We start from the raw sequence: 26,769 nt of genomic DNA on the forward strand, positions 1-26,769 counted from the left end.
CCCACCCCACCCCGCCCCGCCCCGCCCCGCCCCGCCCCGCCCCGCCCCGCCCCGCCCCGCCCCGCCCCGCCGCGCGGCTGCCCCGGCGCTGGGACCCGGCGGCTGCTCCTCACGCAGCGGAGCCGCTCATGACAGCCCACGGCGGGCGGGCAGGGAGGTGTCTGCCTTCTGCGCCTGCTCCAAGCAGCGGCAGCGCATCGCGGGCTCTTCCGTGCCACCGTGGGGCTGCTCCGCCGGGGGCTCGCCGTCTGCAGGACCCCGCTGGGATCCCGTCGGCGCGGCAGGGTCCTCTGCGAGACAGCGCTCCGCTCACCGCCGGCCATGGACGGGGACAGGGTGGAGGTTGACGGCGGGATCATGGAGGGGGTGAGCACCGGCGGCGGGCTCGGGCTGGCCTCTCCTCGCCTCGCCTCGCCTTACCCCACCGCGGGCAGCGGCCGGCCGGGTAGGCAGTGCCACAGCGCCTGACGAGTCGTTTCTCTGTGCAGGGCGGGCAGATCTTGCGAGTGTCCACGGCGCTGAGCTGCCTGCTGGGCCTGCCGCTGCGGGTGCGCCGGATCCGCGCCGGGCGGAGCCAGCCCGGCCTCAGGTAACGGCCCTTCTCGCGTCCTCACGTCCGCCGCGGTCCCGGGGCGCGGCGGCGCCGGGCGCCTTCAGCGGGGCCGCGTTACGACGAGTGTGAGGCCTTCCCGGGCCTGGCTTTTGTTTGAAGTGCTTCCAAGAACGAACCGCGTGTGTTCCCCCTGCCTTGAGAGGGGTCGGGAAACCCACTGTGACTCTTACATGGGAAGGACAGAGCGCGGAGAAAGGGTCGGGAGTGAACCGAACATTCCCGGCAAGCGCATTCGGGCCCTTAGCCCCTGAGCGTCTCCAAAGTAGTGTCAAAGGTGATAAGCAGAGTGCACGGGATGAGCCATGAAATACAGCTGAGGACGTGTAATGCCTCAGCAAAACATGGTTCACCAAGTGGATGGTGTTAAGAACAGGTTTATTTTCCTATTCAAGTTAGATGGAACAAATGGAAATGCAAGTACAGCAAGACAGATAGGTAGCCAAACTGTTGGCTCTGTTGTGGTTCTGGCAGCCGTTACTGGCTGGGCTCCCGTTCAGTATTGCCAGTTACCCACTGCGTTTTGCCCAAGCACTGGTGAGGCTGCACCTGAAATCCTGTGTTCAGTTCTGGACCCCTCACTACAAGAGAGACATTGAGGTGGTGGAGTGGGGCAGAGAAGGGCGGTGGAGCTGGTGCAGGGCCTGGAGCACAAGTGTGATGGGGAATGGCTGAGGGACCTGGGGGGTTCAGTCTGGAAAAGGGAAGGCTCAGGGAGGACCTAATCGCTCCCTACAACTGCCTGACAGGAGGATGGAGCCAGGAGGGGCTGGGCTCTGCTCCCAAGGAACAAGGGATGGGACAAGAGGAAACGGCCTCAAGCTGCACCAGGGCAGGTTTAGATGGAGCTGAGGAACAATTCCTTCCCCACAGGGTGCTCAGGCATTGGAACAGGCTGCCCAGGGCAGGGCTGGAGTCACCGTCCCTGCAAGTGCTCACACACCGTGGAGACAAGGCCTCAGTGCCATGGGTTAGTGGTAGTCTTGGCAGTGCTGGGGAACGGTTGGACTGGATGAGCTTAAAGGGCTTTTCCAGCCCCACTGATTCTATGATTCTAATGCTGCTCCTTTGGCTCCTGTGAACTCAAAAGTATTGTAGGAACCAGATCAAATTTCTGATCCTTGTTTGAGCTGAAATTTGGACCTCTAGTGTTTATTACTTGGTGTTTAGTAGTTCTTTTAATGCCACATGCATATATAGTCTTCTTGCACATATCTCTAACTTTGTATTGTCACTCCAAGGCCTCAGCATCTGTCTGGATTGGAGATCATTCGAGACCTATGTGAGGGGAAGCTGGAAGGCGGAGAAATTGGCTCAACGGAAATAACCTTCACTCCTGGGAAGATCAAAGGTGGAACACACATCGCAGATACAAAAACAGCAGGGTATGTCTTTGTACATGGATAATGCTGACCAGTGACTGCTCTTCACTGCTAAAATTATGACAGAAAACATTTTGGTAACTTTAAAATTATCACAAAACAGCAGGGGAAAGAAACCCAACAACTTTAATGCATGCATACTGAGGCAAAATCTGTGCTGCCTGAGCCACATGCATGTGACCGAGGAACCTCTCGTATAGGCAGGATATGTATGAATAAAGTACATACAAGTGTAATAGCTTTAGAATGCAATTGATACGTAAGTTGAACACTTAATTAATGTTAAGCAACAAACAGCTACCCATGTATTTAAAACTTTATCTGTTATTTTCTCACATCAGGTCAAATGCAGCAAATTAGGTAAATATCTCAACTCCTTGAGATCTGAAATAATCACTACAATAAAGTAAATGTTGGAGTTTTACTTATACAGGTAGGGATACGATATGGGATACTAGGGAAGTGGAAACATATTCTATCCATGGTTCTTTGTGCCTGTGTTTCTCCTCTATTACAATATTGGGCTCTTTGTTCTCGGAATCTGTTGCAAAACAGAGTAAGTAGGTTTAGCGATGGAAGGTGAACAGTTGTTCGGAAGCATAAGCCAGGTTAGGCATAAGTTAAAGTTCCCTTTAAATTAAGAGAAATATTTTTCTGAGCTGCAATTGTATAAACAACCAAGATAATGCCTTGTACTTAACACAGAAAGTAAACAACAGTGCAGCAGAATGTGTAATTAAACACAAGAAGAAGGAAAAAGAAACAAAAAGAAACAGTAGAGTTCATAAACATTCGGAAGTTACTTAAGGCAACAAAGCCATGTTTTCTTCAGTTCAGTGGCGATTACTGTTTTCACAATTCAAACTAACATTTGAAACCCCTGTGAGATAATTGTTTGGTTTTGCTGAACAAAATTCCTTCGGGAAAATTCCTTTTGGAAGTTTTTTATTATCTATGAAATGTAGAGAGATTCAATGGCAGGGGAGTCTTGTATCTAAAAGCAGGTTTTCTATACCCCTGGCTTTTCTTTGCAGAAGCATGACCAGCTTCTAAGCAATTTTGTAATTCTCTAAATATTTTATTATTAAATAAGTATTACAATGATAAAATTGCTGCCTAAGCCTTTCCTGGTTTTGCAGTCTGCTAGTTAAGCCTATTGTTCTCACAGTCCCATCACTAAGTAAGCTGCATGACTTTTATTTCAGACAGGAGTAGTAAAGACAATTATTGTGAAATAAAACCCTCCATATTTAGGCTTGCTAAGGACATGAGGTTTTAAATTACTGTTTTTTGAGATTAATAAGCTTATAGATAATGTTGAAAATCAAATACTTATGTAAAGGCTCTGGAAAATCCTTTGCCTTTGATATTCTGTGGAATTCTATGGATGATGACTGCACAACATCTAACTGTCCTGTGATTCTTTTTAGGAGTGTGTGTCTCCTGATGCAGGTAGCAATGCCTTGTGTGCTGTTTGCTGCTTCTCCATCAGAACTTCATTTAAAAGGTGGGACTAATGCTGAGATGGCTCCTCAGATAGACTACACAGTCATGGTAGGGAACAGTTTCTTTGGCTTGGTGCATCTTTCATGCATATATATAAATGTAACAACTGTATTTCTGTTCCTCTTACTGCAAGTTTATTTGTAACTATGAAATTAGTCATGGGAATGTAACAGTATTATTGTACTTCATGTAGAGAGCAACCAGTGTTTCATGGGATTCCCTAGCTTTTGCTTTTAACTAGTCTGTTTGCTTTTAATTACTAAGGAGAACTTAACTTAAAATACATTCTTTATTCTAGAAGTGCAATGAATTGTTAAGAACCTCTCTTCCTCTTTCCGTAAGAAAATACTTTTACACAAGGTATCATTCAGAATGAAGTGTGAAGAATGTCAAATTAGCTGCATGGATGACACTGGCTGTCTTTATTTTTATAATGTAACTAAAATTTTTGTGTTAAATTTTTTCTTCTTCTTTTTTTTTTTTTGAAAGACTGCATAAAATAGTGGGGAATTTTAAATGCAAAACAGATTCACTCTATGGTTTTATATCTGCTTGGTTTTCAGGTTTTCAAGCCAATGGTTGAAAAGTTCAATTTCACCTTTAATTGCGACATAAAGAAGAGGTGAGTTATGGAGACATGTGGCAGTGGCAGGTCTTGCTGAACCAGTGTGTGAGCACAGAGGCACACACACAAGGTGCACTCCATCAAGCTGAGGGATGATTTTATAATATATAACTAATCTGCATTAGATGCCCCTGGATGCACTGTCACCATGTGATGAATGTGGTATGGTTCTTTTCTGATGTTTTTTCATTGCTGAGACTTCAGCTGCTGTTTATTGTTTCCTGTGGTCTACCCCTTAGGCAAGTGCATGCTGAACAGGCAGTACATTACTGTATGGCAATGCCAATTATGTTGGCGTTAGGTAGTTAAGATGTGTGTTATGAGGTAATACTGTCAGAGAATTAATTCTATCATCAAGATCTCTAAGGCACATCAAGTAAATTCATATGTATAGTAACAGAGAACATAGAATCATAGAATAGTTAGGGTTGGAAAGGACCTTAAGATCATTAAGTTCCAAAACCCCTGCCATGGGCAGGGACACCTCACACTAAACCATGTCACCCAAGGCTTTGTCCAGGCTGGTCTTGAACACTGCCAGGGATGGGGCATTCACAGCCTCCCTGGGCAACCCATTCCAGTGCCTCACCACCCTAACAGGAAGGAATTTCCTCCTTATATCCAGTCTAAACTTCCCCTGTTTAAGTTTGAACCCGTTACCCCTTGTCCTATCTCTACAGTCCCTAATGAAGAGTCCCTCCCCAGCATCCTTATAGGCCCCCTTCAGATACTGGAAGGCTGCTATGAGGTCTCCACGCAGCCTTCTCTTCTCCAGGCTGAACAGCCCCGACTTTCTCAGCCTATCTTCATACGGGAGGTGCTCCAGTCCCCTGATCATCCTCATGGCCTTCTCTGGACTTGTTCCAACAGTTCCATGTCCTTTTTATGTTGAGGACACCAGAACTGCAGGTGAGGTCTCACAAGAGCAGAGTAGAGGGGCAGGATCACCTCCTTCGACCTGCTGGTCACGCTCCTTTTGATGCAGCCCAGAATATGGTTGGCTTTCTGGGCTGCAAGTGCACACTGAAGCCAGCTCATGTTCATTTTCTCATCGACCAGCACACCCAAGTCCTTCTCCACAGGGCTGCTCTGAATCTCTTCTATGCCCAGCCTGTAGCTGACCCAGGTGTAGGACTTGCACTTGTCACGGTTAAACTTCATAAGGTTGGCATCAGCCCACACCAGAAGTGTGTCAAGGTCCCTCTGGATGGCGTTCCTTCCCTCCAGCGTATCAACCCCACTGTCCATGTCAGCAACAAAGATGTTGAACAAGACCAGTCCCAGCACCAATCCCTGAGGGACACCACTCGTTACTGGTCTCCAGCCGGACATTGAGCCATTGACCACGACTCTTTGCATGTAGCCATCCAGCCAGTTCTTTATCCACCAAGTGGTCCACCTATCAAATTGATGTCTCTCCAATTTAGAGACAAGGATGTTGTGTGGGACAGTGTTGAACGCTTTGCACAAGTCCAGGTAGATGACATCAACTGCTCTATCCCTGCCCATCAGTTCCGTAGCCCCATTATAGAAGGCCACCAAATTGGTCAGGCAGGATTTCCCCTTAGTGAAGCCATGCTGGCTGTCACCAAGCACCTTGTTGATTTTCATGTGCCTCAGAATGCCTTCCAGGAGAATCTGCTCCAAGATTTTGCCAGGCACAGAGGTGAGACTGACTGGTCTGTAGTTCCATGGGTCATCCATTTTCCCCTTCTTGAAAATGGGGGTTATATTTCCCTTTTTCCAGTGGTCGGGAACTTCACCTGACTGCCATGATTTCTCAAATATGATGGCCAGCGGCTTAGCAACTTCATTCACCAGCTCCTTCAGGAGCCACGGATGGATTTCATCAGGTCCCAGGGACTTGTGCATGTTCAGATTTTCAAGATGGTCTTGAACAAGTTCCTCTCCTACAGTGGGCCCAAGGTCTTCATTCTCACAGTCCCTGCATCTGCCTTCCAAAACTTGGGTGGTGTGGTCAGAGCCTTTGCCAGTGAAGACTGAGGCAAAGAAGTCATTCAGAACCTCAGCCTTCTCCAAATCCTGTGTAGCCAGTTCTCCCGAGAGCTTCCAGAGGTGGCCTACATTCTCCCTAGTCTGTTTTTTACCTGCTATGTACCTATAGAATCCCTTCCTGTTATCCTTAATACCCCTAGCCACGTTTAATTCTAACTGGGCCTTAGCTTTCCTAACTTGGTCCCTAGCTTCCCGGACAACATCCCTGTACTCTTCCCACACCGCCTGTCCTTGCTTCCACCTTTTATAAGCCTCTTTTTTCATTTGAATTTTCCTCAGGAGCTACTCATCCATCCACGGAGGTCTCCTGGCCCTCCTGCTGCACTTCCTTCTAGTTGGGATGCAACACTCCTGAGCTTGTAGCAGGTGATCCTTGAATATCAACCAAGAGTCTTGGTTCCCCCTGCCCTCTAGGGCTATATCCCATGGAACCTTCCTAAGCAGGTTCCTGAAGAGCCCAAAGTCTGCTCTTTTGAAGTCCAGGGCAGTGAGCTTGCTGCACGCTCTTCTCACTGTCCTGAGGATCTCAAATTCGACCGTCTCATGATCGCTGCATCCAAGGCTGCCCTGGAGCATCACATTTCCAACCAGCCCTTCCCTGTTGGTGAGCACGAGGTCAAGCATGGCACCTCTCCTTGTCGGCTCCCCTATTACTTGCAGAAGGAAGTTGTCTTCCACACAATGGAGGAACCTCCTGGATTGCTTGTGCCAGGCCATACCATCCTTCCAACAGATATCAGGGTGGTTGAAGTCACCCATGAGAACAAGGGCCTGTGAGCGTGAGGCTTTTCCTATCTGTCTATGGCGTGCTTCATCCGCAGGTTCTCCTTGATCAGGCGGTCTGTAACAGATCCCCACAGTAATGTCTCCCATAGCTATATTCCCTTTAACCCTGACCCACAAACTCTCTGTTGACTGCTCACCTGTCCCCAGACAGAGTTCCATGCTCTCCAGCCTATCCCTAACATAAAGGGCAACTCCCCCTCCCCGCCTGCTTGTCCTGTCTTTTCCAAAGAGCCTGCAACCTTCCATTCCAACACTCCAGTCATAGGAGCCATCCCACCATGTTTCTGTGATGCCTATTATATCATACCCCTGTAGACGTGCACACATCTCTAATTCCTCTTGTTTGCTCCCCATGCTATGGGCATTTGTATAGAGGCATCTGAGCCGAGCTCCAACTGAAGCCAGCTCATTGGCTGGAGAGGCTGGAATATACCAACAAACATTGCTCTGAGCATTTATTATAGGTGCTGGAAATTGACTGGGTGTGTTGGGATGGAATGATGCCCCCCTCCCCCAACACATCTAGTTTAAAGCCTCCTTGACCAGTCTGGCAAGCCTCCTACCAAAACTGCTCTTTCCCTTCTTTATCAGACCAGCTCCACCAGACCCCACTAGACCTGGCCTACAAACTTGGGTCCTGTGTTCAAGACACTCAAACCCCTGACTATGGCACCACCCTTTTAACCATTTATTAACCTGGCCAATCCTCCTAGCTTTTTTTAGGTCCTCCCCTGTATTCTGGAGAATTGACGAAAAGACAATCTGAGCTCCAGAGCCCCTAACCACCTCTCCCAGGGCTCTGTAGTCCTTCTTTATGTTCCCCAGGCTACTATAAAAATGTATGATGAAATACATGAAGAGCCTTCTTTTTTCTTGGTTTCCATATGATAAAGATCTCTTTAATTATATCTGATGACCCTTTCCAAATAGGGGCTACTATCCTCAGGGAGGTGGTGAAGTTGTAATCCAGATGTCACCAGTCAAAGAGTTGAGCCCAATAAACTTAACAGAACGTGGCACAGTGACAAAGATATACGGAAGAGCATTTGTTGCTGGAGCACTCCCTATAAAAGTAAGTGCTCAGAATAGCTCTGATAGTATCCAACTTCATATATCTATATAAAATTGCATGCAATCTACTTAACGTACCTCTATTATTTTTGTATTTTGCGGTCTTTCACATACAAACTAAGTAGCCTTATTAAATGGTTTCAATTAGTCAAGCTGTTGGACATTTCTGAAATGCATATCTTTCATAGCAATATGGTATCAGCTAGAACAGGAAATGAGGATGGTATCCTTGATCTTTCACATGACTGTTCAAAAGTCTTTAGCATATATTGACAGGTATCTCATATCTCATTTACATGTCATTCATATTAAGGTGGATTATTTTAAATCTGAAATCATGGCCCTTGTTCAGAGATTTATGGGATTTATGATGCAGTGTAATAGGCAGAGATCAGACTGCATCAAATTTTTCAACCATTGCTAAGGGTATTAGACAGAACAAGTCAAAGGCAGGTTTAGCCAAAGATAAAATAGGAATTTTCTCCTTTATACCTCCTTCTTTCTGTTTTTCCTGTCCTGCCTGTGTTCACAGAGAATAAGTGGCAGTATATCCTTAAGGCTCCTTCTCAAACACAGCCTAGCAATTAGTAGAGGAAGGAAGAGGAGAAGCTAAGTTACTTTTTGAAGAGCTGTGGACTGCTAGTTTTGGTCTTAAAATCTCCAAACCTATGAATATTGGCTATGATAGAATCACAAGTATGAGATAAGCCCCCACCTGCCTGTGATTTAAAACTATTATTTTATATATTATATTTTATAGAGTATATACTGTACATAATAGTTGTGGGGTGGGTTACTTCATTTGTTCATTTGTTTTTTTTTTCTAGTCTATGTCTTGGGATAATCAAGACTAAAATCAGGTCTTTCCCGCTATGACTGGAGAAAAGATGAATTTCTATTGATATCGAAGCCTCTATATACATCATTATAATTGTATTTTTTTCCAGCATTTCATGTTACCTTAATTTTGTGGGAAAATTCTCAGAAGAAATGATGTTCAGTGCTTGCTTGTAGGGGTTTATAACAGTTGTTTGTTCTTGTTAATAAAGTAGCCCCTTCTTTCAGTGGTTCACTGTCGTAATTCACTGTAATGTAACTGAAAGAAAAAACATTAGTTACGTAATTTAATGACTGTTTTTACCTTTTATTAGCTGGCGAAAGAGATGTCAGCAGCAGCAGTGAGGTGCATCAGAAAAGAAATCAGAGATCTTTATATTAACATTCAGCCTGTTCGAGAACCTGATGATCAAGCCTTTGGGACTGGAAGTGGAATCATGTAAGATGAGCCCAAGCTCCCTATTGATATGTGTAATCTTACTGGTTGATTAGCTAGCTTGTGATTACATAGCTGATAAAGTGTAATGCAAGTGATTTTGTTCTTAATATTGATTCTGGGGTTTCTGCTTAGTGTTGTTGCAGAGACTTCAACGGGTTGTTTGTTAGCTGGGTCGTCACTTGGCAAGAGAGGTAAGAATTCCATGAATTCCTCTTTGTGATTTTAACTTCATTAAAAAATAGGAATCCCAAGTATAAGCTATTCAAATAGCTGATGCTTTGAGTGTTGCATTTTTAAATGGATGTTGTTTAGTAATAAAGGACAGCGGAAATGAGTGGATTTTAAGCATTTATAGTAAATAGAATCTTACACTTTCTACTAAGCTGCTTCTACACAGTAACAGGACAATAAAATTATTCAACTTACCTTTTATGAGAATAGACTGTTAAGGATCACTGAGTAGAAAATGTTTCTGGACTTTAAAAAAGTAGTTTGAATAAAATGTTTCTCTGAGTGGGGCTACTTTCTTTCCAGTGCTTAAGAAGTATGAACTATATGTCATCTTCAGATGGGAGGTTTTTTTAAGCAGATACTTGAGGCAAAAGCATAGAAATAAGGTTTAAAAAGTTGATAAATTCTTGCTTTTTTTTTTCTCCTTCTGTATTTTTAAAATGGCAAATAACGATTGGCACCATCCTAATCTCCTGGATTTGCCTGTTAGGAAAGAATTCTGACAAGGTTGGCATTGAAGCAGCCGAGATGCTGCTTAGGAATCTTAAACATGGTGGAACTGTGGATGATTCTCTGCAAGATCAAGTAAGGCTCCTCTGTGTGTTTACATGAAGTTGCAGTAGCAAGAACATGTCTGTATTACTTGTAAAGAATATAAATCTGAACAGAGAAAGAATGAAATGTGGATTCTCTCTGTAATAGAAATGTGAACTCTATCTCTAATTATCATTGTTTGATAATTAGAAGTTTTAGGAGGTTTCCAGGTGTGGTCACAACATCACTGGGATTAGCAAATAACATACAGTTCTTAGGAACCACAGATGCTCCTGGCTTTGCACCAACACCCTTGAATTTTCCTTTCCTGTAACTCTTACTAGGTATGGAAGAAAGAGGTAGGAATTTGCTTTTATTTGGCATTCCTTGTAGGGGGATAAAAATAGCTCCTGGTTACACATGAAGAATGATATTAAGTGCAGCTGTTAGAGAACAGAATATCTAGGGAGTGTTCCTGTTTGTCTTGCTCACCTAACTTCATTTGGGAATTAAGACCCTGCACTTTTGGAGGGCTCATTTGGAGAGCTTTAAACTAGATTCGAAGGGGGATGGGGTTGTTGCTGGGCTTGCCCCAGTGGGGCAGCGCTCCAGAATTAATGAAGACTGGGAGGCCTCCTATAATCCTAGGGTGAAATCGGTGTGCTCAGCTCGCTCCCTGAAATGTCTGTACACCAATGCGCGCAGCATGGGAAATAAACAGGAGGAGTTGGAAACCTGTGTTAAGTCAGGAGACTATGATCTGGTGGCAATTACAGAGACTTGGTGGGACAGCTCACATGACTGGAATATAGTCATGGAGGGCTATGTCCTTTTTAGGAAAGACAGGCCAGCCAGGAGGGGTGGTGGGGTTGCTCTTTATGTGCGGGAGGAACTACAATGCACCGAGTTCTGTCTGGGGACAGATGATGAGCGAGTTGAGAGTCTGTGGGTGAGAATTAAGGGGCAGGCTGGCAGGGGGGATACTGTAGTAGGTGTCTGTTACAGACCACCAGATCAGGGTGAGGAAGTTGACGAGGCCTTCTACAGGCAGCTGAGAGAGGCCTCACAGTCACAGGCCGTGGTCGTCATGGGGGATTTTAACTTCCCTGATGTTTGCTGGAAGGACCACTCGGCAACCCAGCCGCAGTCCAGGAGGTTCCTCCAGTGTGTGGATGATAACTTCCTCCTGCAAATGGTGGATGAGCCGACCAGGAGAGGAGCGCTGCTGGATCTCATCCTCACTAACAAGGAGGGTCTGGTTGAAGCAGTAAGGGTAGAGGGCTGCCTTGGTTGCAGCGACCATGAGATGGTGAAGTTCAGGATCTTGTGTGGTAGGACTAGTAGAATACCAAGTAGAATTGCAACCCTGGACTTTAGCAGGGCAAACTTCGGCCTTTTCAAGCAATTGCTAGGGGAAATCCCATGGGCAAGGCTGCTTGAAGGAAAAGGGGCCCAAGATAGTTGGTTGACATTCAAGGACTGCTTTTTCCGTGCTCAAGATCGGAGCATCCCGACACGTAGGAAGTCAAGGAAGAGGGCCAAGAGACCTGTGTGGCTAAATAGGGAATTGCTGGGTATGCTCAAGTGGAAGAGGAGAGTTTACAGGTCATGGAAGGAGGGGCTGGCCACTTGGGAGGAATATAAGGCTGCTGCTAGGGGATGTAGGAAGGCAGCTAGGAGGACTAAGGCTTCCTTAGAATTAAACCTGGCAAGAAGGGTCAAGGACAGCAAAAAGAGCTTTTTCAAGTACATGGCAGACAAAACTAACACCAGAGGCAATGTAGGCCCACTGATGAACGGGATGGGTGCCCTGGTGACAGAAGATGCAGAGATGGCAGAGTTACTGAATGCCTTCTTTGTCTCTGTCTACTCTGCTGCAGGCAGTCCTGAAGAGCCCTATACCCCTGAGACCTTAGATGAAGTCAGGTCGACGGAGCGACTTGCCTTAGTCGATGAGGAATGGGTTAGAGATCAGTTGAGCAATCTGGACGTCCATAAATCCATGGGTCCAGATGGGATGCACCCGCGGGTGCTGAGGGAACTGGCGGAAGTCATTGCTAGACCACTCGCCATCATCTTTACCAAGTCCTGGGAAACGGGAGAGGTGCCTGAGGACTGGAGGAAGGCAAATGTCACTCCGGTCTTCAAAAAGGGCAAGAAGGAGGACCCGGGTAACTATAGACCGGTCAGCCTCACCTCCATCCCTGGGAAAGTGATGGAACACCTTGTCCTTGGTGCCATCTTAAAGCATATCAAGGATAAGAGGGTTATGAGGGGCAGTCAACATGGCTTCACCAGGGGGAAATCATGTTTGACCAATCTCTTAGCCTTTTATGAGGAAATAACACGGTGGATGGATGATGGCAGAGCGGTGGATGTGGTCTACCTTGACTTCAGCAAAGCCTTTGACACAGTCTCCCACAGCATCCTCACGGCTAAATTGAGGAAGTGTGGACTGGATGACCAGGTAGTGAGGTGGACTGCGAACTGGCTGAAGGAGAGAAGCCAGAGAGTTGTAGTCTATGGGGCTGAGTCTAGTTGGAGGCCTGTAACTAGTGGAGTGCCTCAAGGGTCAGTACTGGGACCGGTATTATTTAATATATTCATCAATGATTTAGATGAGGGAATTGAGTGTACTATCAGCAAGTTTGCTGATGACACTAAGCTGGGAGGAGTGGCTGACACGCCAGAAGGCTGTGCTGCCATCCAGCGAGACCTGGACAGGCTGGAGAGTTGGGCAGGGAATAACGGGATGAAATATAACAAGGGAAAGTGTAGAGTCCTGCATCTGGGCAGGAACAACCCCAGGTTCCAGTATAGGTTGGGGAACGACCTGCTAGAGAGCAGTGTAGGGGAGAGGGACCTGGGGGTCCTAGTGGACGACAGGATGACCATGAGCCAACACTGTGCCCTTGTGGCTAAGAAGGCCAATGGCATCCTGGGATGTATTAGAAGGGCGGTGGTTAGTAGGTCGAGAGAGGTCCTCCTTCCCCTCTACTCTGCCCTGGTGAGACCCCATCTGGAATATTGTGTCCAGTTCTGGGCCCCTCAGTTCAAGAAGGACAGGGAGCTGCTGGAGAGAGTCCAGCGCAGGGCAACCAAGATGATTAAGGGAGTGGAGCATCTCCCTTATGAGGAAAGACTGAGGGAGCTGGGTCTTTATAGTTTAGAGAAGAGGAGACTGAGGGGTGACCTTATAAGTGTCTATAAATATATAAAGGGGGAGTGTCACGAGGATGGAGCCAGGCTCTACTCAGTGGCAAACAATGATAGGACAAGGGGTAATGGGTGCAAACTGGAACACAAGAGGTTCCACTTAAACTTGAGAAGGAACTTCTTCTCAGTGAGGGTGACGGAACACTGGAACAGGCTGCCCAGGGAGGTTGTGGAGTCTCCTTCCCTGGAGACATTCAAAGCCCGCCTGGACACATTCCTGTGTAACGTTATCTAGGTGTTCCTGCTCTGGCAGGGGGATTGGACTAGATGATCTTTTGAGGTCCCTTCCAATCTCCAGCATACTGTGATACTGTGTGATACTTTCTTATTTTCAACAGCACAGCCTGATGAGAATCTTGGGCTGCTGTAGGTTGGGTGACATTACCTCTCAGCTGTAAACACCTGGCTGCAAGTTACTGTTGTGTAGTATGATACGAAGCATTTACGTCTTGGCCCCATCCTGCTTTTCCTGAAGTATGCTCAGTACAATTGGTAGAAACATGCTACAACTAAAATCAATACATATGGGAGCTGCTCAGGGTTTATAACTCACGCTTTACCGAGTACTTGTCATGGTGCTGCTTGTAAATCAAGTATTTTTTAAATAGTTGGCTGGTGAATGTGTGACCAGAAACTGTTAGAATTCGAAAACCTTTTCCTGAGCTTTTCTCTCCACAAAGGTAAGCTCCAGTCTGGAGTCTGGGTGCAGGAAGGTAGGGGAGAGCAAAGTTGAATGTAGTGATGGGAGTTCAGTGGCAAACTCCACTGTGGACAATTAGCAGGCCTTCTGTAATAAGCATTACAGTTACTACTTCCAAGCTTCTTGAGCCTTAAATCACTCTGACACTCAGCATCAAGATGAACTTCCCTGAAACTTGGCAGACCACATTTCTACATCTATAGACTTTTTTTTAAAATCAGTATGTTCCTATGATCTGAAGAGTTACTTAATAATTACCCTTCCCTCCCTTTCAGCTGATCATTTTTATGGCACTAGCAAAGGGGGTGTCCAGAGTGAAAAGTGGACCAATTACACTTCATACTCAGACGGCTATACACTTTGCAGAGCAGCTGACAAAGGTGAGTCCAAAAGTTGGGGAAGTTTTACCTATCGGGTATCATCAAGTAACAAGGCAGTGCAGTTCAGCAGGCATTGTGAGCTGAACTTGATTACAGAATCATAGAATCAATGGTTTGGGTTGGAAAGGAGCTTAAGCTCATCCAGTTCCAACCCCCTGCCACGGGCAGGGACACCTCACACTAGAGCAGGTTGCTCCAAGCCCCTGTGTCCAACCTGGCCTTGAACACTGCCAGGGATGGGGCAGCCACAGCTTCTCTGGGCACCCTGTGCCAGCGCCTCAGCACCCTCACTTCTAAGGCAGAACTTCTGCCTTAGATCCAACCTGAACTTGCCCTGTTTCAGTTTGAACCCATTACCCCTTGTCCTATTGCTACAGTCCCTGATGAAGAGTCCTTCTCCAGCATCCTTGTAGCCCCCTTCAGACACTGGAAGCTGCTCTGAGGTCTCCATGCAGCTTCTCTTCTCCAGGCTGAACAGCCCCAGTATTCTCAACCTGTCTTCATACAGGAGCTGCTCCAGCCCTTGATCATCCTCATGGCCTTCCCTGGACTTGCTCCAACAGCTCCATGTCCTTTGTATGTTGAGGACACCAGCACTGCACAGTGCTGCAAGTGGGGTCTCACGAGACCAGAGTAGAGGGGCAGGATCCCCTCCCTCGACTGCTGCTCACGCTCCTGTTGATACAGACACTTGGCTTTCTGGGCTGCGAGTGCACACTGAAGCCGGCTCATGTTCATTTTCTCATCCACCAACATCCCCAAGTCCTTCTCCTCAGGCTGCTCTAAATCTCTTTGGCCAACCTGTACCTGTGTCTGGGATTGCCCTGATCTGGGTGTAGGCCCTTGCACTTGGCTTGGTTGAACTTCATGAGGTTGGCATTGGCCACCTCTCCAGTGTGTCCAGGTCCCTCTGGATCCCATCCCTTCTCTCCAGTGTGTTGACAGCACCACACAGCTCGGTGCCATCACAGGCTTCCTGAGAGCACCTCAATCCCACTGTCCATGTCGCTGACAAAGATGTTGAACAAGAATGGTCTTTTCTCCAAGTCCAGGGTAGCCAAGTCTCTTGTGGGCCCACTCCAGAAGGAAACGTCCCTAGTCTCTCTTTTGTTGGCAATATGCTTATAGAAGCCCTTCCCTGACATTCTCTGACATCTCTGGCCAGATTTAATTCTATCTTCCTGACCTGATCCCTAGCTTTCTGGACAATGTACTCCTCCCACACCAGCTGTCCTCTCTTCCACCTTCCTGTCTTTTTTTCCTTTGAGTTTGGTCAGCAGTTCCCTACCCATCCACGGAGGCCTCCTGGCCTTCCTGTCCCATTTCCTTCTTGTTAGGACACTGTTCCGGAGCTTGTAGCAGGTGATCCTTGAATATCAACCAAGAGTCTTGGTTCCCCCTGCCCTCTAGGGCTATATCCCATGGAACCTTCTTAAGCAGGTTCCTGAAGAGGCCAAAGCCTGCTCTCCTGAAGTCCAGGGCAGTGAGCTTGCTGCACGCTCTTCTCACTGTCCTGAGGATCTCAAATTCGAGCATCTCGTGATCGCTGCATCCAAGGCTGCCCTGAAGCGTCACGTTTCCAACGAGCCCTTCTCTGTTGGTGAGCACGAGGTCAAGCACGGCACCTCTCCTTGTCGGCTCCTCTATTACTTGCAGAAGGAAGTTGTCTTCCACACAATGGAGGAACCTCCTGGATTGCTTGTGCCGGGCCGTACCGTCCTTCCAACTGATGTCAGGGTGGTTGAAGTCTCCCAGTGAGGACAAGGGCCTGTGAGCATCAGGCTGCCCAGTGACATACCCTGCTGCTGCCCTCCCTTTAATCCTGACCCACAAGCTCTCGGTCCATCATCCATTGTCAGGAAGAATTCCATACACTCCAGCTGCTCATTGACATAAAAGGCTACACCCTCCCCATCCCTTCCATGATATGGGACAAGGATGATAAAATAATTCCTACAATGTTTATATGGGGGTTTACCTGTAGAAAGTGAATCTACTTTATAGTTAAATGCATTTAGCATGGTTGGATAATTTTCACCACCTTTATTGGTTTTTAATGAAATCAGTCAAAGCTGTAATAAACACGTGGCAATACATTTATTTGGCATCAGATACTGAATATTTAACCTTATGTCTGTTATAACTTCACTAGTGGTCTATTTCTAATCCTTTTCTAGGCTAAATTTACTGTGACAAAATCGGAAGAGGATGATCCCAATAAAGATACCTATATCATCGAGTGCCAAGGAATGGGAATGATAAACCCAAACTTATAGGGATTAAAAATAATGACATAAAAAAGGCAGCAAGCTGACAACAGCCAAACTCAACATATACCTCAACGATGTATTACGCTACACGGCAATGGATGTATAGATGCATGTGAACAGGAGGAGCCTTCTGTCACATCTGAGCGATTTAACCTCAAGGCTGATGTGGGGTTTTTCCTTGGAGTGCTGAGATGCTGGTGTGAAAAATGGAAACTTGACTTGGTTTTGTTTCTTTTCTGCTAGTAGCAGTACAATGAGCACAGGGAGGACAGCACTGACAATGCACTGCGTGTATGTGAGAGCTGCAGGGAGGGCTTTGAGAATTCAGATTCACCCAAAGAAAATAACTATGTAACAGTTTTGGAAAAATACTGACATGTTCTTTCCCCTTAAAAAAAACAGTAAGTTTTCTTTTCTGAGCCTTGCTGTTATGAGGCACATGGAATGAAGTGCACCATCAGATCTGTTTCGCTGTTCTTCCTTAATCATTTTGCTTACCTTGTGTGCGAGGAAATAATAAAGCAGTAGCACTGAATGAAAGCTTCGTGTTTGTTATTTGCTGCTGTCTGAGCAGGTTGTGTCACTGGGAGATGGATACAGAGTCACTTTTCAGAAGCTTAATTTCTCTCCCTACAGAAGGAACATGCATAATAGAAGATGCATGAAATAACCTTTTAAATCTTCTCTTTTCATCTATTTCAAAAAGCTGCCTCAGACCAGCTAAACCCATGTCACACATTACATCCCAAACACAAAATAGTAACTTTATATGGCTGGATTTTCTCCCTACAGCTGTCCTTGTCAGTGTACTAACCAGGTCTGTGTTTTCACCAAGATGTTGTTGTTTGTTCTTTTTAAGGAGTGTACTTAACTCCAGCTGAGATTAGGGAGCTGTTGAACACACATGTACATGTATGTACACTGAACATTGCATATACAGGTGTTCAGGTGTGTAAAATCCAGTTGTGTTGTCCCTCATCTGTAGATTAAGGAAGACCTTGGGCCAATCTGGCCTTGATTGTGGTACAAAAGCTTGTTTGTTTTGTATGTGAAGAACTGAATCACAGCACTGGATTCACTTAACCAAAACTCTGCACTCTGGAAGCTTGAATTAATTCCCAGGTTTTCCACAGCCTTTGCTCTAAGATCTTTTTTCTTCAGTTCTGGCTATTGAACCTGACAGCTAAAGAAGTAACTTGAAGTAGCATTTGTCTTACTTATTAAGATCATTGTGTTACTGAGCATTTCTAACACAAAAACATCATTTGCTGCTATACAGAAACTTTCACCAACTATCTGCTGATAGAGGGTTCTTCCCCTCTTCCCACCTGAAAACTGGTGCAAAAGAATGGAACGCTATTCATTTCTGACTAGTAGTTCTTCTTATCTAATAGAATTATAGAAAGCCCTTTAAGATCATCCAGCCCACCCGTTCCCCAGCACTGCCAAGGCCACCACTAACCCATGGCACTGAGGCCTCGTCTCCACGGTGTGTGAACACTTGCAGGGACGGTGACTCCAGCCCTGCCCTGGGCAGCCTGTTCCAATGCGTGATCATACCGGGAATGGTCTGAAGGGTGCAGCAGACACAAGCTGATGGATGTGAACGCCACATTTGACTGCAGTTCAAGAGCACCTCTCGGAATTAGCAGCCTGTGCTGCTAATGATGGTCAGCGTTTCCTTCTGGAAGAACCCTGAATGTATTTTTTTAAAGAACTTCAAAGAGCGCTCCCGAAAGGCTGGTTTCTGTGCTTAGGAAAACAAGCTCTTTTTCACCACACCTGAATGGATCTTTACCAGTTTCCACAATTAAAACATTCATATACTTGACTAATTTAGCTTCTAATGGAGGGATCCCTGCTGAAGGGGTGGTGGGATGTAACTTCATTCCACCTCCTGCTCAAAGCATCACTAACTGGGTACAATCCACCAGCTCTTCAGAAGAAAACATGACAGGAAAAAGTGAGATAATCACTTCTACCTGTCTCAGATTGCTGGTATGTGGAAACCACTCTGCTGCCACACACACTTCTTGCCCTGTAACCACTGCTTCACTTCAGCAATCAAACAAGAATGACCCACTTTCTTGCCTAACGGAGTCATTGTAGGCTGTAAGCATACTTAGATGGTTTAAAGACTACATAAATTGGCATCACTTGCTCCTGTCCTGTTAAGAAAACCTTATGAATAAAGGTTTGAATTATGTTAGGTTAATAAAGGTTATGATTTTGATTTAGCTCAGCTAAATCAAAACTTTTCAATTTAGGCAGACTTTGTGCACATACTGCATTAAGTATGAAAGGTAGGATCAGCTTGAGCTTCATCTTCTATCTGGCCTCAAAGGCTGGCTGGTGTTTTCTTTGCTTCTGAAAAGCTGTGCCAGTTTGCACACCTGAGACATTGTATGCAGGGGTACAGAACTACATCCCACAAATCACAGCATCAGAGAGTCAGCTGGGTTTGAAAAGACCTTTAAGATCATCAAGTCCAATCTTTCCCTGTCTGGGAACAATTGCAGCAAGAAAAGAAAAAAAAAGAAGAGCTAGCAAAACCTTGGAGAACTCTCTCACATCAGGAATCCTGCCTCTAACCAACACTTCCTGAAAAATCCCTTTGGGAAAGAACTTAAAAATGCGCAGATTTTGTTTCTAAGGCAAATGAGAACAAGCAAATCCAACCAAATCTCAGCTGAGCAAAAGATCCCCATGGAAAAAGGTGAGACCTTCCAAACAGCCATGCAAAAGCATACATATAGTCCCTGCTATACAAGCACATGTGTGTGCACACACAAGTTTTATTACCCAGGTCCAGTTCACATCCTGTCACCTCATGGTGTCTCTTACCAGGAAGCACTTATCATAATTCCTGTTCTTTTTCTATAGAAAGTAATTAATTTCTCTTTGTTCCATACATATTTGAATAAATTGTAATTGAGGTAATAAAATTCACAGCATGGGTTGAGGACTCCTAGCATCGTTCATATCCTGCCAAGCTGCTATTCCCCCTTTTCAACAGGATTCTGCCCTGTAACATTGAAATCCTTTGCCTTTACATTTACTTTCAATTCACTTTGACTTAAATCTCCAAGTCAAAACAGGAGCTGCAGGTCCCGTCACATCACACTCCTGCATCATACCTGCTGTATGTACTTTAGTTTTACAGCACAATTAATTCTTAAAAGGAATGCAGTGTGTGCAAATTGGTTGTTGGTGGGGAGTGATGCAGCTTTTCTGTTTGTAAACTTCCTACCCTTTTGGAATATGAACTAATAATTACACTGCATTCCTTGAACCTTTTAATCTTTCATTTATATCCCTTTACAATCATATAATTTGTAGCAAAAAAGTTGGATTAAGTCACTTTGTGGGAATGTATTAAACTTTTGTTCAGGAAGAGATGAGACACTGCTTGTACCTGCTCCACAAATATGCACTGGGTTTTCTTATGTTAATCAGGCACATTTGAATCTTATATAAAAACTCCAGTGTGGGTGTATAGATACAACTAAGATGCTTACATTTAACACTGCTCAAACAAGTAGTGGCAATGACTCACAAGTTCTATATGCCAAGGAAATGGGATTAATCCTCTCAAACTGTCCGTCTCTAGTGTGCTTCCATGAGCCAGTTGTGTTTGGATGAATGTGATGGTCAGAGAAAAGCACTCCACTGAGATTTGTGGGGACTAAAGTCTCAAGACACATAACTAGATGATCTTAAGGTCTTTTCCAACCCTAACCATTCTATGATTCTATGCATAAGTGCATTATCTGCAGCCAGTTACAAAAGATTCTGACAGAACTCTGTTACTCTCAGAAAGAGTTTCTTTGAACATTTTACTTTTCATGCCCTTAAATCTGTGTCAGCTGGTAACTGTTCCTCTTCTGAGCCTATGCGTCTCATTCTGGTCACTTAATTACTAGTAAAACATTTACAGTTCTCTAGACCATGCTGAAATACTGCACCTTTTTGGGGGCCTCTCCACACAAGAAAGACACCATGGGTCGAGGTGATCTGAAGCAGGATCCATGTGAGGACAGACTGAGGGAAGGGGCTCTGCTCAGCCTGGGGAGAGGATCATAGAATCCCAGACTCCCAGACTGGTTTGGGTTGGAAAGGACCTTAAGATCATCCAGTTCCAACTCCTTGCCATGGGCAGGGACACCTCACACTAGAGCAGGTTGCTCCAAGCCCCTGCGTCCAACCTGGCCTTGAACACTGCCAGGGATGGGGCAGCCACAGCTTCTCTGGGCACCCTGTGCCAGCGCCTCAGCACCCTCACAGGGAAGAGCTTCTGCCTTAGATCTAACCTGAACTTCCCCTGTTTCAGTTTGAGCCCATCACCCCTTGTCCTATCGCTACAGTCCCTGATGAAGAGGCCCTCTCCAGCATCCTTGTAGCCCCCTTCAGACACTGGAAGCTGCTCTGAGGTCTCCACACAGCTTCTCTTCTCCAGGCTCAACAGCCCCAATGTTCTCAGCCTGTCTCTATACAGGAGGTGCTCCAGCCTCTGATCATTCTTGTGGCTTCCTTTGGACTTGCTCCAACAGCTCCATGTCCTTCTTATGTTGGGTACACCAGCACTGCACACAGTGCTGCAAGTGGGGTCTCACGAGACCAGAGTAGAGGGGCAGGATCCCCTCCTTCGACCTGCTGGTCATGCTTACAGAACCAACCAGGTTGGAAAAGCCCTTTAAGCTCATCCACTCCAACCGTTCCCCAGCCCTGCCAAGGCCACCACTAACCCATGGCACTGAGGCCTCGTCTCCACGGTGTGTGAAAACTTGCAGGGACGGTGACTCCAGCCCTGCCCTGGGCAGCCTGTTCCAATGCCTGGGCACCCTCTGGGGAAGGAATTGTTCCGCAGCTCCAACCAAACCTGCCCTGGTGCAGCTTGAGGCCATTTCCTCTTGGGATGGATGTGATAAGCATCTGCAAGGATGTTTTGGAGGAGACAGAGCCAGGCCCTTCATGATGGTACACGCCAGGAGGGTGAGAGGCAGTGAGGGGAAACTGAAACAAGGGATGCTCAGGGTGGACAAAGCCCTGACCAACTTCAGCTGAGCTCCTGGCTGACCCTGCATTGAGCAGGAGCTTGGACCTGAGCCATCCTGCACTCCCTTCCCACCTCAGCATGATCCTCAGTGCCCTATCTGGAAGTGATGATCATTGAACATTGTGAGGAAGAGTTCCCTAAAGTACAGGTTATTTGTAACTGTCTCTGTTACAACAAGCCATATGTTAAATAAAGCACTATAGGCGGAAAAATGCCAAGTTAAATTCTTTACAATGGAAACAAGAGAGGTTTTGTTTCGGAATTAGTGCTACATCTTCCTGAATTAAAAAGAAGTGAATGCAAACACAGAGATTTGATCAGTTCGTGACTGGAGAGACTAGGAAGCAACACCAGTATCTAAAAATCAAGCAAGATAGGTCAACTGGAAGGTGTTTCCTTAAGGTTTGACTGCAGAGAAGTCTGCAAAGCCTGAGGTAAATGGAGTGGGCACACAGCCCTGTGTCATTTTAGGCAGAATTTTACCTTTAATCCCAGATTTACTAGTGCATTGAAGACCAAAGTTCAAGGCTTAGGAAAATTTACTGATAAGTCCACTTAAAAGCTGAAAGCTCTTCTAGAGTACACACATGGAGAAGCTCACACTACAAGCTGTGTGATTTTGTATCACCCAGCTGCCCAGGAGGCTTTCTGCCCAAGGCTCTCTGCCCAATGCTTTCTGCCCAATGCTTTCCAAATCCAAAGCATTTGGAATCCATCAATGATATATGTGCTAGAACAAGGAACTCTGCTTTGAAAACCCCACTTTCAAATGAGGACTGTTACAACGCATCTATTGCATCTTAATACACATCTTTGCTTTCATGTACATGTGTTTTCAGGAGGAAATGTCAGACCAATTTTCTGCCATACCATGGACGTCTTCACAGGTCCATTAATAGAACAAATCAAACTCACTCAGAAAACATTTGGAATTATTTCTTTTTCCCTCTTTCCAAATACATTTGTCTCTGTTTAGAATGAAGACTTCCATTACCAGGTAAGTCTTCCTCAGAATGAAGACTTCCATTACCAGATAGGTCTTCCTCGGAATGAAGACTTCCATTACCAGATAACTGATTTCTGTGTAAAAAGGCAACTTGTGAAAGGGCTTAATGATTTTTCCACATGGAGACTTCTGTATAAACAGAGAATTTTACAAGCACTGAACTGTTCTAATTTATACAACTCCAGCTGCCCCAAAGTTTATGCAACTCTGGTCACCCAGGAATGTGCCAGTAGAGTGGATGTTTTCTCAGCCCAAACAAATTCAGGCTTATTTTAATTGTGGACTTTCCTATACTGGTATTACATCCCATTACAAACACAGAAAAGTGACTAATAAAGCATCCAAGCATTCCCTTGTCATCAAAATGGGGTCTTATATAAAAAGGCTGTGCAGATTAATACATATTCCAGTGTATTTTAGAAACAGTGGTCAAGACTTTGCTGTTCTAACAGCAAACCTTTGCTTATAACACGATGAAACCATGACTAAAGGAATTTACACTTAAATAACTGAAGATGGAATTTGGGCTATATCCATAAGTGAAAAAGATGATCACATTACAGCATTTGGCAAAGAAAGGAGGGGAGAGTGAACAGCATTTCCATCACTTTTATTCTACCATCAATCCCCCAAACTTAGCCACAGACTACTCTGATTTTGTATTATACATTGCTATGAGTACTCAACAGCAAGCAAATTATGCTCACTCCCAGTTATGCAAAATCACCAATTATTCTGCCTTTCAGCTAAGTTTGTCCTCTCTTCCGTAGGTTTTCCCTGTCTCTTTTATCAAGGATAGGTTAAAAGCTAGGGGCTCTATCAGTACATTTTAATATGTGAGTGTAGAGAAAGCTTCTGAATTTGTAGCAATGAAATCCACAGAATATCCAAGCCAGTCAAAGCAGTTGCTCTGAAGCAGTACTAGAAGGCACTGGCTCCAACTGAGCAGGGAACACCAGCACGTGCTGACAAACCTGAGATAGCTTCAGTGGGCTCGTCCTCGGGAATGAGGAGAAGCACATGGCCCCTGATGTTGAAGTGACTTGGTGGGGCTGTAGGAATCTCTTATCAGAACAAGATTGCAAGCATTCTCTTCTATGTGGGAGAGTTCATTTTCATAACTGAATTATCAGATGTAGAACTGTAAAGGAAGACTCTGCAAGCTAAACTGAACTGTAGGAGCTCACCATTACATCCCATAAAACCCAGCAAATCTTGGGCCTTCTAGCTGTCCAAGCCTTTCATCTTTTTATTACTCCCCACATCAGAGCTCTGCAACTGTTCTACCTGCAGCTCCTCAGCTTTATGAGTGATTTTACTATACACAGTTGACTTTTCAGCTGAAACATTCTTAATAGTACCATTAATGTGGGGTTTGGGTGGGTTGATTGCGGGGGGTTTTGGTTTGGGTTGGGTTTTTTTTCACTTTCCACTCAAAAATGTACAAGTCTCTGGTCTCAAAAGCCTTTGAAAATAACTTGGGTTCTTATTTTGTCTTTCTCTAAGTGCTAAAAAAGGACCAAATTCATAAAAAAGAAACCCAAAATCAGTCTAAGCTGCTGCTTTGTCTGGAGGGCAGTGAAAAGAACCTAAGAATCTATGCAGCTGACGGATGAAAACATTCCCATGGGATTTCCTTCACCTCCAGAATTCCAACTGCAGCACCATTTTCAAACTGCATGGGAGCAAAATTTTAAAAGCAAAAATGTAAAAGTTTTTCAAAAATAAATTTTTTAGAACCACTTTTAAAATCCCTCACAAGTTTCTGTCTGTCAATAGAACAGGGCCTGCTCCCAGGTAAAGAACACTTCCATGCTGCTACAGAGCCTTACTTCCAGAAATGGGCACTCATGCTCCCACGGAAGGTGACACCGCTGATGGGTACTCAGCTCCTCTGAAGATGAGCCCGTATTTCAGTTTTCTTTGCTGGCTTTTTTTAATCAGGTGTAAAATCTGCACAGCTAAAACAGATTTGATTAGTAAGAATTAAGCAGAATGTTTAGAATGGGTTAAGGTAGTACAAAAAGCCATATACTCCACAGAAATGGTTTCTATATTAACCCTTTGCACTTGCAGAAGGGAATGAAGGTAACTGGATCAATGATAACCAGAGTCAGAGAGTAAAGGTCAATGTGATGTTGAACTAACTTGCTTTTCACAGATTTTGGTCAGTCAGCATAAATAGTTTTGGAACTGTGCTTTCAGCTAGATCTGTTTGCTTCCGTCCCAGGAGATGGTGACCTCCAGGACCACAAGATTTATGTCCTTTGACTGCAAGCCAGATTCCTGTATCCTGTTTATTATTTATACATGTTCTCTGTCAAATAAGCACAATTCAAATGCTTTGCTACTCAATCAAGAGTCAAGCCCAAGCAGTTAGACAGGATTCAGGGATGTGTTTTATCCAAGGATTATTTAATACCCCTGAAACAGAAGCAATAAAAGCTTGCTCCCTGTGAACACCCCAGCCACTCTGGTTATCATGCAGGAGAAGAGCAAACTGGATAACTAGTGAGTGCTGCAATTCGGAGGGAAAAATATGTAAATCCTTTCTGGCAAAGGAAGTTCCACCCAAAGCCCTTACTTCCTGGGTGACACTTTAACTCACACTTTGTGAAAAGAAGGAACCGCTACCACCTCTTGTCCTTGTGACTCCTGCTGTCTTTCTGATGAAAGGTTGCTGTCTCTCACACTACAAATGGACAGAGACATCCCTGCAGGAAGAACTGGGGTTTGAACATACCCATGTCCCACTTAGGTCTCAACGACAATCGCCAAGCACCAAGTTCCATGCTCCACTCCTCATGGGCTGCACAGGGCGCTGGGGGGCAAACCCAGGCTCCCAGTGTCCAGCAGTGTGAGTCTCAGAGCCACCGCAACCCAACCATGTTTCCTTAAAGCTGCTTCTCCCACCACATGACTGCATGAGATTCAAGATTCCAGTAAGGCACAGACAGCCTGTTTCCAGGAGCCATGATTCCCTGTATGTGCTAAGAGTGTGGGTAAGAAAAATGAGGTCAAAATCCAGCAAAGGTAAGGAAATCTCAGCAAAACCTCCACCATTTTCCATGACATATTGCAGGATCCTTGGCAGGCTTAAATTACACAGTCTCACCTTATTGATCTAAGCCTTTCTTTTGCCTTCTTTCTCATTCTCTCTCCCTAGTCACTATCCACTTGCTTTGTATCACTGACTTAACGTGTATCTGTGAAGAAGCGAGCAAACCACTTTCTGCACTGCTTCTCACTCCTCTCAGTACCTCCAGCTCGCAGACTCAGCTGCAGTGGAACCAAGTCCTTATGACAAATAGGATCAAATAAAAAAAACCAAAATGTCTTATTTACTTCTTGTTTTACTTCCTTTTCTGCTTCTATTTTTGTTTTTCATGCTCCATTTTAATTGACTTTCCTGTGTATGTGTGTTTCCGCGCCTTTCCTCCAAGTTTACATTTATTTCCCTTCTCCTCCCTCCATTCACATTCACATCTACTTACAGAAGCGTTACAATATCACAGGATTGTTAAATTCCAGGATTAGAAGTGCGATCTGGCTCCAGCTAACCTTGGTCATTGCAAACCCAGTTTACTTCCTGTAATCTACAATCGGAGATGCAGAAAGCATTCAAGGACGCCTCTGCAGCCCCTCCTGCGGGTTAACTGGGCAGAGGCTCAGTTCCCATGAATGCAGCACTAACCTCTGCTTGCAGAGACAGCTACAGGAAATGGTGCTTAGTGATACCATATGGAAAATAAGGAATGCCAAATTGTGGGATTCACCTTATTTCTGCATGAATAGAGGAGAAAGGCATCCTCCTACAGAGTTTGACTGGGGTTTTTGCATTGAACAATTTGTTCTTCAAAACACATGAAAATGAAGCAAATTAAGCATCTGCTCTAGTGAGACCCCACTTGCAGCCCTGTGTGCAGTTCTGGTGCCTGTGGCAGGGGGTTGGAACTGGATGATCTTAAGGTCCCTTCCAACACAAACCAATCTGTGATCCTATGATCTCATGCTGTAGCTGTGCTTTGCGTTTATGCTCAAGCTCCTGGAGGCAGCTGCGCCCACAAAGCCTAGAGGGGTAGGACTTCCACGTGAATCCAGCCA

General features: G+C 45.3%; 2 protein-coding genes across 4 annotated transcripts in view; one reads left to right on the top strand and one right to left on the bottom strand.

The window, feature by feature from the left end:
• The first annotated feature begins 79 nt into the window (after window positions 1-79).
• On the top strand, window positions 80-17,143 carry RTCA (RNA 3'-terminal phosphate cyclase). Its single transcript, XM_062606186.1, has 11 exons — window positions 80-366; window positions 489-589; window positions 1,852-1,995; window positions 3,423-3,546; window positions 4,062-4,120; window positions 7,856-7,997; window positions 9,148-9,272; window positions 9,405-9,463; window positions 9,994-10,088; window positions 14,229-14,333; window positions 16,511-17,143. Exons 1-11 carry the CDS (start codon window positions 322-324, stop codon window positions 16,607-16,609), a joined length of 1,098 nt encoding a protein of 365 aa, XP_062462170.1. The 5' UTR covers window positions 80-321; the 3' UTR covers window positions 16,610-17,143.
• The window catches only part of VCAM1 (vascular cell adhesion molecule 1), a 45,493-nt gene continuing 21,020 nt past the window's right edge, over window positions 2,297-26,769 (bottom strand). Inside the window, exons 8-9 of one of the 3 annotated variants that reach the window (XM_062606151.1) lie at window positions 8,957-9,092; window positions 2,297-2,533 (exon numbers count right to left, since the gene is read on the bottom strand). In XM_062606151.1, coding sequence (XP_062462135.1) covers window positions 8,978-9,092 — 115 coding nt within the window. In that variant the 3' untranslated portion in view covers window positions 2,297-2,533; window positions 8,957-8,977. Of the gene's footprint in view, window positions 2,534-8,956; window positions 9,093-17,205; window positions 17,234-23,259; window positions 24,341-26,769 lie in introns of those variants that run through there. The other 2 variants (XM_062606156.1, XM_062606153.1) reach the window with 2 other exon arrangements.

The sequence above is a fragment of the Pezoporus occidentalis genome, unplaced genomic scaffold (assembly GCF_034315485.1).
Source record: "Pezoporus occidentalis ecotype Australia unplaced genomic scaffold, CSIRO_AGI_Poc_V1 ctg94, whole genome shotgun sequence".
NCBI lineage: Eukaryota > Metazoa > Chordata > Aves > Psittaciformes > Psittacidae > Pezoporus > Pezoporus occidentalis.